The sequence below is a fragment of the Leptinotarsa decemlineata genome, unplaced genomic scaffold, assembly GCF_025532065.1.
Source record: "Leptinotarsa decemlineata unplaced genomic scaffold, Ldec_3_MD MMD2_tig00001064_RagTag_RagTag, whole genome shotgun sequence".
NCBI classification, from domain to species: Eukaryota; Metazoa; Arthropoda; class Insecta; order Coleoptera; family Chrysomelidae; genus Leptinotarsa; species Leptinotarsa decemlineata.
In genome coordinates this window covers 4,022,932-4,035,098 of record NW_027412558.1, presented here as the reverse complement: position 1 = coordinate 4,035,098, position 12,167 = coordinate 4,022,932, and the positions used below count along the sequence as shown (strand labels likewise).

The following is a 12,167-nucleotide window of genomic DNA, read 5'->3' as shown; positions in this document are numbered from 1 at the left end:
TTTTTGAATTTAGTGGCTTACACAAAGCCACCAGTTTTCAAAAATATAGTGATATCAGAAACATATGTGAGGCAATTTTTCATATAGCAGAAAATCCATTCTTCTGCTTCAGAAGCTGCTATTGCAAAAGAGCTGTTGAGGATGTAATGAGGAATATAGGTTCACATTTTCAGCGCAGTTAGGCAAGAGTTGTGAAGCTCCAAGAATTTCAAAAATGTTTCTCTTATGGAATCCTTGTATAGTTTAATGTTGTGAAATAAGATTTTGGTAGTATCATTTTAATGTTATTCATCAAACTGTCATTTCCTGTAGAAACATTTCAAGTATTTGTTCAGAAAAAAGAGTTTTGAAAGCCTCAGCATGATGGTGTGGGTATTTTATAGATGTCATTGGCAACACCGCACTGTAAAGTTGACAGATCACGTATGTGGCGCCCCCTTTCTACCATTTATCCAAAAACTTGTAAAAAACACATCGGTTTGGTGAAGTTTGACAAAGCTTTTAAAATTTGTAAGTGAATTTTACTGTATTAAGATTTTTTGCCAAGCAGAATTCTTAAACAATAAGTTGAATATTTCATCAGGTGTAAACGGTGTGTTCACAAACGAGTAAAAACGACGATATCGGCGATTTCCACCGGACTAGGGTCTATAATGGCAGCCAGCGATTCTGCAGGCGATGATTCTTTGTATCCCATCGCCGTTCTGATTGACGAGCTGAAAAACGAAGATGTTCAGGTATTTAATAATTTGTATTTACTTTAATCTCTTCATCTCGTATTTAACATTTTGGTTGTGGTTTTGGGCAGGAAAACATTGTTAGGGGGCTTAACCATTCTGCTAGTAACTTTTTCAAAATGACATCATCCTGTCAAAGTTTAGTAGTTTCTTGAAAATTATTATTTATAGATTTAGGTCTTGCTAGTGTGCTCTGGAATAGGATAAATTTTGTGTTATCACAATATTTAATGGAGAATTTTATTAGGAATTTTTATCTTTGTTGGTCATGATTAGTAATCTGATTATTGTTAATGAATCATATTTACTTGTTTCATCTGAACAATATATCTTTAGTCCAAGTTGTCAGATCATTATATTACCATTGGCTTATTGTCTGAGAACAGTAAATATGTAGTATATACAGGGTGTAAAGATTATCCATCCTAATAAATATTTCAAAGATATACATTGAAAAAGGTTGATTTTTGTTTCTAGGAAGAAATGCAATGCTAATCTGCGATTAGCAATTTTTGTATGAAGTGATATCTCTTAATGAAAATGCTTTTCAAACCATATCAGAAGTCATGACAAGTGACTACATTGAAACAGAAACACTCGTATCTAAACCTTCCTAGGGAAAGTCAATGTCAACATTTAATTTTTCTCTAATTTTTTTTTGGCGAAAATCTCTTCAAATGTATTACTAATGTTCGGGGAAACTTATGGATTGATAGAGGTTTTTTACACTTTCTTCTTTCTCTGCATTTCGAGCAAATGGGTTATTCTCATGAGTACAATGAGTATGGGTATATAAAACGAATTAATGAATTTGAAACTATTATATTTGGATACAGTTCCTATTTAATGAAGAAGCATTAATACATTCATACGTGACATGTGTTTACTAAATTTTAATGAGCATAAACTCTCAAAAAAAGTAATATTTCAGCTTTTACTTGATGGGAAAGCAATTAAAGTCATATGTGGCATTTGTGAAATGAATCTACTAAATTTTAATGAGCATAAACTCTCAAACAAAATCATATTTCAGCTTTTCTATTTATTGAGAAAGCAATTATTAAATCATATGTGGCATTTGTAAAATGAATTTTCTACATTTTTATGAGCATAAGCTCTTAAATAAAATCATATTTCAGCTTTCCCTATTTACTGAGAAAGCAATTATTAATTCATATGAGGCATTTGTAAAATGAGTCTTCTGAATTTTTATGAGCCAAGCACACAAATAAATAAAATAATATTTCAGCTTCGCCTCAACTCTATCAAAAAACTATCCACAATCGCTCTGGCTCTCGGTGTCGAAAGAACCAGAACAGAACTCATTCCTTTTCTCACGGAGACCATCTACGACGAGGATGAAGTGCTGCTGGCATTAGCCGAACAACTGGGAACTTTCATAACCTTGGTTGGCGGCCCAGAGTACGCCTCTTGTTTGTTGCCTCCTCTAGAGAGCCTCGCTACTGTAGAAGAAACAGTGGTACGTGACAAAGCGGTTGAATCACTGAGAGCCGTGGCGCAACAGCATAGTCCCGCTGATCTTGAGGCTCACTTCGTGCCCTTGGTGCAGAGATTGGCTGCCGGAGATTGGTTCACCACCAGGACGTCTTCTTGTGGGCTATTTTCGGTGAGTAGGGGTATAATCACAAGATAAATCAACTTTACTCTGCATCTTATATACACATACACTAGGGGGAAGTTATTGTAGTATAACCAGAGAAGTAGAAAACTGTAATTAATTTGTTTTCATTTTAATGTTAATTTACTGTTTAATATATACTTTTGATTCAATTTTTCCAAAGTTTGACTACATCAAAACAAGCAAATATAATTAATGCCAAAAGTGTTTCCAAAAAAATGTTTACATTATAGAAACCTGAAACAATATTTAGAAAAAAAATAGTTTCACTGATAAATCAATCATCATGATTTGGTATTCCAGAATTCTGCTTTGTTATTTTACGTTCAATTAATTTTTGTTTATATTTGCGATATATTGAGATAAGAATTTTATACAAGATAATAATCTAAAATTAGCGGAGGTTTACTCTTGAAAACCATTGTTATACTGAAAATGGAAAATACAAATAATTTTTGTTGCTGTTTTGAAAGAATTCTAGGTCGTTGGTCGTTTATTTACTGTTGTTATAGGTGGTTCGTCATCATAATCCACATAATCTAATATTTTAATCAATTCACTGACCAAGACTTGACTCGCTCAGAAATGTAGAATATAAATCATCTTCGTCCATCAGCTTGGATCCAACAGCAAGTTATGAAATATTGTTCAGGGTTCATTATGAAATGTGCAGTTGAATAAATTTACTTCAGTTTCTTTGAGATTTTATTAATCACAGCGTGCTAGATATAGCGAGTGAAAATAATAACTTTTTTCACTCAAAAATATCAAGTCATATGGAACATTCATTCTGCGTAATTATTTTTTATGATATTACTATATTTTTGAGTCTGACACTCTGGACCAATACCTCAACTTTCCGCTTTCATTTTCAGGTGTGCTATCCTAGAGTGTCTGCAACGATGAAGCAAGAGCTCAGATCTCATTTCAGGGCTCTTTGCCAAGATGACACGCCAATGGTTCGTAGAGCTTCAGCCACGAAGTTGGGCGAGTTGGCCCAAGTTGTGGAATTAGAATATTTGAAATCGGATCTAATTCCTATGTTCGTAAATTTAGCTCAAGACGAACAGGTAATGTACAATTTTTCTTATTTATGCTATCAGTATCCAGATATTTATTTGTTTCATCTCGTATTAATTCATGAAAGTTATACTATTAGTTTTTCTAATATTGATTAGTAAAGTAATAGCAGATCCATCAATTTGGGAAAATGTGTACTGGGTGTACTATTAAAAAAAAAATTACATATTTTCGAAGTGTGTTTTTAGGATTTTTTTTGTTTTTTTACCTTTCAAGCTTCGTCAACAACAGAATGCATACAACTCAAGCATAGAAGCATTAGGTGGTTTGAATCGTACTTATTGCATCGAAAGCAAATTGTAAGATTCTCAACCGACTCAAATGTAGGAGAAATCAAAGCAGGTGTCCCTCAAGGTTCCATCCTAGGACCCATCTTGTTTCTATTGTATATTAATGATATAACACAACTGGATCTAACTGCTAGAGTCACATTATTTGCAGACGACACAACATTGCTGTGGGAGGGAAAAGATCCTACAAAACTAGCTCAAGATGCCACTGTAGACATGGAAAAAATTAAGAGCTGGTGCGCCTCAAATAAGTTTTCTTTGAACTTTGATAAAACCCATCTCCTCACCTTCAAATGTGAACTCCCACCTCTTAGTTTGAAAAACAACATTCTCGAGATGAAATTGTTCTCCAAATTCTTAGGACTTCACATTGATAATAAGCTTAAATTTGAGGATCATATTATCAAGTTAAATAAAAAACTTGTATCTGGTTGCTTTGTAGTGAAGTCAGTTTCGAAAGAACTGGATAGAACCTTTGCAAGATCTGCGTACTTTGCCTTTGTGGATGCACATATAAGATATGGTATTGTCTTCTGAGGAGTATGCAGCAAAATCATGCTGCAGACTGTTTTCGTTTTACAGAAGCGAGCTGTCCGGTATGTGTGCGGGGCAAAGTTCCAAGATCACTGCAAACCATTATTCATTAAACAACGAATTATGACAATAATATCTCTATTCATTCTTGAAACAGTAAGTCTGATTCATAAAAATATATCTGCTCGTGATGATACTTCCCCTCCTCACAACAACAATGGTGAAGGACTCATTGATGTACAATGGAATAAAGATGTAAAAAAAATCCCATATACCTGAAGAGTTATTCTTTGAATATTTTCAGGAAAAAGTTAAGCGACATTCTGATTGATAAAGCCTATTATAGTTTAGATGAATTTTACAATGACAACGCTTTTTATGAATTATAGTTTACTACTGTATATCACTATAATATAGTATATTTTTTTAAGGAAATTTTTTGAATTTTAAATTGTATAGCATTTATTTTGTTAACATAGTTCATAATCGTTTGTCAACAAGAACTCTTTCTTAGGACAATAAACGTATTTCTCTCTCACTATATAGCATATTTATTATTATTATCATCATTATACCTTTCAGGATTCTGTCAGGCTCCTAGCGGTAGAGGCGTGTGTCAGTATTGCAACTTTATTAGCCCAAGAAGATGTAGAACAATTAGTGATGCCCACGTTGCGACAATGCACGGGTAAGTTTACACAACAACAAAGTAAATTCACATTTATTAAACTTCGTTCACGCAGGCGACACTTCGTGGAGGGTCCGGTACATGGTAGCCGAAAAATTCACGGAACTCCAGAAAGCCGTTGGCCCCGAGATCACTAGGACGGACCTCGTCCCCGCGTTCCAAAGCCTCCTGAAGGACTCGGAGGCGGAGGTCCGCGCCGCGGCCGCCAACAAAGTCAAAGACTTCTGTCAGAACCTAGACAAAACTCACCAGGAAAACATCATAATGACGAACATACTGCCTTGCATCAAGGACCTCGTTGCAGACCCGAACCAGCACGTCAAGTCCGCTCTGGCTTCCGTCATAATGGGACTGAGCCCGATATTGGGCAGGCACAACACTATCGAGCATCTTTTGCCCCTTTTCCTGACACAGCTTAAAGATGAGTGCCCCGAAGTCAGGCTGAACATTATCTCAAACTTGGACTGCGTCAATGAGGTGAACAGGATTTTTTTTATGCTTTACACAGTTTTGCTTATCAATTTATTTCTTCAATTTGACAACTTCCACACACCTAACGATCCTTGTACCAAAGAACCAATGGAGATCATCTATCTATCTATTATCTTTAGGTGATCGGCATCCAGCAGCTGTCACAATCGTTGCTGCCGGCCATCGTCGAACTTGCGGAGGATTCCAAGTGGAGGGTTAGATCGGCGATCATCGAGTACATGCCGCTGCTGGCTGGCCAGCTTGGCAGGGAATTCTTCGATGAGAAGCTGAACGCTCTGTGCATGACGTGGCTGATGGACCATGTTTTCGCTATCAGGGAGGCAGCTACGATGAATCTCAGGAAGCTCGTCGATCAGTTTGGAGCCGAGTGGGCGGAAAGTACGATAATCCCTAAGGTAATTTTTTGATGTTTGAGTTTGATGATTTGTTCAGGTAGGGCATTGTTCTCACTAGCTCCATATCCAATGCCAATGCTTTGAAGTAAATCGAGACAGAAATTATTTTGAATGAAATTGGTATGGATTGTAGATTTTCAAGTCATGAGCTTCATGTAATCAGATATGTCATTAATGAATATAATCTAGAGGGTTCGAAAAGGGTTACAATGTGTGTACGAGGTAGTTCAGAGGGATGTACATTCGAATTATAGGTTAGGTTGGTGCATTTTTAGCAATCTAAAAATAACGCAAATTAGAAATTTTGCTGAATCATATGAGGATGAGTATGTACTTTATCGTGCATGAAATAAATCATGCTTCCAAAGCTTACAGTAAAGTATAAAATGTCAAATGAAGTGAATAATGGTAAAACCAACAAAAAGTTATATCAAAATTTGAACTGTTTTTATAAAAGGGAAAAAATTCAATTCCAAAATACAAATCATGAAATTATAAAACTACAACAAAAATCAATTGGCGCTCCGGGGCGACTTCATTGATTTCAGTGTCACATTTGCTGCAAGAAAACCTGGAAAAACCTGCAGCACCACATCATCTGAAGATCTTGAACTGTTTAAAAATGTTAATATAATATCTTAACAATAAGAATAATTTCTTCCAAAATGCCTATTCACTGCCTTTTCAAGCAGGGATCATATTTTTGTGATTTCACCAGACAAATGATAATATATTTTAAAGCCATTGTAAATGACTGAGTTGTAGAAGGAAGAGGAAATTTAATATAATTATTTTGTCACCAGTAAATGATGTAAACCCACCCGACTTATTCAAATATGTTGGATCATTCACATAAATTAAGGAAAGAACTGGACCCAGAACCGAGCCTTGTGGAACCCACATTTGACTTTTTCTACACTTGTAGCTACGCTAGTTCTCACTATTTAACTTAGGTTTAAAAAATATGATTTTATCTCCAAAACCCTAGTTTTGAAGTATGACAATCTGTAAGTCAAATGGTATGAACTTAAAACTAAATCAATTCTAGGAATTCTTGAAATGAGTAAGGACACATATCTATCAAGACTTTTTTTAGTTGTCTTTTAAATGAATAAGTTGGCATACTTCTTAGATTGTTTGGGAGAAAGTTGTACAGGTACCAGTGCTCTTTTGGATAGTTCCAGGTTTTTAAAGGGCACATAAAAGTTAACTTTTTTCCTTGTATTGTGAGTGTGAGTGTCACTGTTTCTTAAAAAGGTATTTCAATTGCAATTTATGTATGTCATTAGCTTAAGAACAAATATGCCAGTAACTGTTAATATTTTGTATTATTTGGAAAAAAAATCGACAGTGATCAGGTGGACAGCCCAAGAGACACCTTAGGATGTGCTTCTTAGACACAAGAAACCATATGTGCCGCTGGGCTATTTCCCTAGAAAGTTAGTCCATAGGAAATTCTGGAGTGAATTTTGGCATGGTAGTATTTCAGGGGATGGTTCATACCAAGAGCACTTTTTGAGTTTGAGTTCAAAATTTTACTTAGTTCAGTGCAGCGAGATCTAAAAGACAGGGTGGAATTGAAGAATACTCCACAGAAAACTGGTTGATTGGAATAGCAATTAACTGATTTGTAACGACTCATTTTCATATATTCTAGTACAATATTCAATGTTCCACATCATAAAGTGTGGTGATTTGTTTTTTTGGCTTTTGCAAAGTCTTATTGAGCTACTACTCAATGTTACTTTCGAATAGTTTTTTATTAAAACAGTTTGGCTAATTGGTTCTCCCAAAGCCAAAAAATGTTGAACCACACACACACACACACCATGCAAAGTCTTATCGTACTATTACCAGTTTGCCAATGAATAATAATAACTTTCCCTACCTGTCGTTCATTTAGGGCCCAGTTGTACTGTCTATGATGATGAAGCTATCAAATTTTGAATTATAAATAATAGAATATAAAAAAAACGGATTCAAAGAAGTAACTTTGGTTTTGGAGTGTGGCATTTTCAAAATAAGTGAAATCACAATAGTGTTTTCTCATTGAGCTGTAAATATATCATTATCATTCCTTGATATTTGAACCAGTAGTAATCCAGAGAAAATCCAGAAGTTTGCAGCTGGAAACACAACTTTTCTTGTTTTTTTTACCTTGATTCTCAAAATACCTTTTGTTTCTTTCCAAGGTTTTGGCAATGTCTCGAGACCAAAACTACCTCTACCGAATGACCTGCCTGTTTTGCATAAACGTTCTGGCTGAAGCATGCGGCAGTGACATAACGACTAGGTTGCTCCTCCCGACAGTCCTGAGCATGGCCAACGATAAAGTAGCGAATGTTAGGTTCAACGTAGCTAAAACTCTGCAGAGAATAGCGCCGCAACTGGATCAGGCTGTCATCCAGCCACAAGTGAAACCAGTTCTCGACAAACTTAACGTCGACAACGACGTTGATGTGAAATATTCCGCGTCGGAAGCCATAACGGGGATTGCTGGTAAGTTTCTTGCTTATACATTCATTTTCAAGGAAGATTTTGGAGTTTAAAAAATATATTATTACTCTTTAGCAAATAATGCTCTTCATAGTACAGTCAGTCACTTATAAAATACAATACAAAAAAATATATAAAAATAGAGACAAGTCACATTTTAAAAACAAGAAACTAGAAAACAAGACGAATTATTGATGACTATTACTTGAAATATATTCACTACATCTTCTTTTGAATGAATTTAATGAATCACAGCTTTTTATATGACTTGGCAAATTATTAAATGCAATCAGACCAGAACTATACAACGAGTCACAACCTATATGTTCTCTGTTGATATGAAAATTTCCTATTCTATTTCTAGTGGAGCGTGTATGAATACTACTTATTAACTGATCACTCAGATAATTTTGCAACATATTGTGTTCAATTTTAAATATAAATATTAGCATATTCAGTGCTATTTTCTTCTGAAAAATCATTTGTGACAACATTCAAACTAATAATAATTTTATGAAAAGTGCATTTCTTTGTGAGATTGTAGCTTCGAAGTAATTTTTGCCTTTCAATTTTCGCCCATAAAGGATGGATAACTTGCTCACAAAGCAATAAATTCAACTCTAGGAAATGTGTTGATTTTTCACAGTTTATTTTTTTACATTTTCCTTTCTCAAGTTGGATACAAAATATTCATCAACTAAGTTCAGCTATAGTATCAATCATCAAATAATCCGTTTTTCATAATTACTATGTAGTATTTGACTTCATACAAATCACATTTCATTGTATTTATTTTCAACACATAAATACATTTTACACAAATTATTATTTCAAAGCGAGCATCCAGTATGATAGTAATAATAAATTGATGGATGTAGCCGTCAATACATGGTAGGAGATCATAATGAAAAGAGAAATGAAAATTTCTATGTTTTTTGCCCCTTTTAATTGTAACTAACATTACTGCAGTTACGTCCTATATGGACATTCTCAAACTAATACAATAATCTCTAAGTTTATTGTATTAGTTTGAGTATGTCCATATAGGTCGAAACTGCAGTGATGTTAGTTACAATTAAAAGTGGTAAAAACATAGAAATTTTCATTTCTCTTTTCATAGTAATAATATTGTTCATTACAATGTTTCAAACTCACAATTTTTTTTATAAGGACCTCTTTTCTAAGCAAACTAGCATATTGTTACTTTTTTCCCATGTGATCTATGGTGAAAAACGCCACCAGTGACCACTGTAATGAAAACGTTCATTTCTCTTCTTCATAATCACAGAACACAATTTTGGAAGAACAAAATGAATTAAGAATTCTGTCACTCCTCATTTTGCGTTCTGTGCTTCGACATCTGACAACTTCAAAATTGAATTTATGTAAGTGAGATAGATGGCAGGCCTGAGATTGAATCCATGAGGTACAAATCGTCTCCTTTCTGATAAATAATTTTATGTATTTGATTCATTTGAAGAACTGTGCATTCTAGAATTCACCAAATGTCTTTGGTCACGTGATCAAGATAAGGTTATGTAGTTTACACCATATGTTAAACAGTCAAAACTCTTGTTCATCTGGTGTTCAAGAGTGAGAAATATTTATTCAATTTGTCATTTTTCACGTTCCTGGGATTATTAAAAAGAAATCAGTTGAAATTGCATATTCTAACTTTTGCACGTTCCCCAGCCTCTATTCCAAAACATAGACATTGTTAATCAAAAACATTCCTCAGTGTGATGATTATATTCAATAAAAATATATTTTATATTTTGCCTTTCAGTCAATGAGAACATTCTCTGCAAGTCAAGATTATAGAAACTTTTTGAAGAGGCGTTATATGTGGCAAGTTTGTTGATCGTTAATTTTTTTTGAATATCAATTTGCAACAATAATTGGTTATCATTTTTAGCTCAGTTACAGATGCTTTCAAAATTTCACTTATATGCTTTATGATATTGATGTTGCAGTTATTTTAATAGAACTTGTCTAAAGAAATCAAGGCGCTATTATAGATGTTATCGTGTTTGGAATCCATGTCAAAAATTGAAAGTTTCTTCTCAAAATCGTTATAGAATGTAGTTGTATTAATAAAGAAAAATGTTTGAACGAATGTAGATTTTCTTTTTGTTATTAAATATATTATGAGGGTTTTTCAATAAACCTTTAGATGAATATTACTGCAGTTTTATCCTAACACCAAACCGTTCGACCACTTGGTGATCGAAACACGTGTCTAGTTGTTAAAATAACGATTTGGTGTTGGGAAAAAACTCCAGTAATATTCATTACTACACCAAACAGTGCATCACAAGTAAGCCTTCAGGTGAACAAATTACTTTGCTCATTTTGTTATATTTTCGTAATTTAGCTCCATAGTTTTCCAAGCATTTCTGTAAATTTATTAAAGGATCCTCGTTTATAATGTTATACATGATTTGATGTTGGAAATGATCTTGGTTATGTTTTTTACAGCTCTAGGTTGAGTGAAAGGGTATCAGAAGAAGGGATGTAAAAGCAGAAATAACAATAACAGTACAGATTGGAAACTCAAATTCAAATCTATTATACATATTAAAATGATTAATCTCATAGATTGTAATATCACATGATTGTTGTGCTCTATTATTTCAATAAAAGAAAAAGTGTAATATAGCGTTTTTAGAAGTTTAGTATCAAAATCTTTTAGTACTATTGTCGAAGCTATTTTCAGTTTTTAATTATTTATTGGATTTTTTTTTTATATTTTGCATGTGAAAGGAAATGATATTACAAACTTAGAAAGAAAGTTCAAATTTATCTTTGGTTTTATACTATAAGATTGTTTTGTATTATAAGTAGTTCTTTATATGAAATAAATTTCAAGTATTATTTATCTGCCTTACTTTAAAATTTCATGCGATACGGGGGTTTCTTCAATTTTGTTACTCATTATACAAAATATAGATGTTTGGTATGTATGGTGTTATTTTGGTATATTTTTTACCTGTTATAATTTATTATTTTCATGAATAGTTATATTATGAAACACATTGAGTAAAAAATTGTTTTCAACTCTAGAACAATGGGTAGAATAGTCTCATTTAGTTTTCGGTTTTACTAGTAGAAATGTTTGGTGAGAGGGTAGTGAATCCTGAACAGTTTACTTATTCCGTCGCGAATGTTTGTGAGGTATCTCCTTCCACTGTGTGGAGACTTTTGAAGAGGAATAGGTATCATCCATACAAAATTAAAATGGTACACCAATTAACTGAAGATGACCCTGATCGAAGAACAGAATTCTGCAAAACATGACGGAAACCATTGCAAGGCATGTTACTCATCTCCACAATATTTTTTTTAGTGACGAATATACTTTTTTTTAAACTGCAATGTTCACAGACAAAATTGCCCTTATTGGAGTGACATCAATCCTCACATTTTCCGGGAAACACATACCCAATATCCAGAAAAAATTAACGTTTGGGCAGGAATATTGGGAAACCATATTGTAGGACCTCTATTTATTGATCAAAATTTAACCGGAGAACTGTATTTGAATATGCTGGAAACTACTGTCGACCCTCTCATCACTGAAATCGTCAAAGCGAATCCTAATGAATTCGATATGGATATTGTATTCCAACAAGATGGAGCACCACCACATTACTCCAGACAAGTAAGAAAATATTTGGATACTATTGGATACAGAATGGCCAGCCCGCTCGCCAGATTTGACACCTTTGGACTTTTTTTATGGGGCTATTTGAAGCAAAAGGTGTACGAAACGGAACCTGCTTCAAAATTGGATAAACGACAGAGAATAAATATTTG

The 12,167-nt window shown here is 33.8% G+C and overlaps 1 protein-coding gene across 3 annotated transcripts; it reads left to right on the top strand.

Annotated features, from left to right (window-relative positions):
• The first annotated feature begins 357 nt into the window (after positions 1–357).
• Positions 358–11,229, top strand: LOC111517039 (Protein phosphatase PP2A regulatory subunit A). Of its 3 annotated transcripts, XM_023173104.2 has the most exons (9): positions 358–510; positions 584–737; positions 1,987–2,364; positions 3,252–3,446; positions 4,863–4,968; positions 5,024–5,445; positions 5,580–5,855; positions 8,048–8,354; positions 10,138–10,467. In XM_023173104.2, the coding sequence occupies exons 2-9, from the start codon at positions 654–656 to the stop codon at positions 10,170–10,172; spliced, it is 1,803 nt and encodes a 600-aa protein (XP_023028872.1). In that variant the 5' UTR covers positions 358–510; positions 584–653; the 3' UTR covers positions 10,173–10,467. The 3 variants fall into 3 exon arrangements, with proteins under 3 accessions (XP_023028872.1, XP_023028879.1, XP_023028866.1); XM_023173111.2 differs by lacking the exon at positions 10,138–10,467 and adding an exon at positions 10,830–11,229 and having other exon boundaries at positions 444–737; XM_023173098.2 differs by having other exon boundaries at positions 444–737.
• Positions 11,230–12,167: the final 938 nt, after the last annotated feature.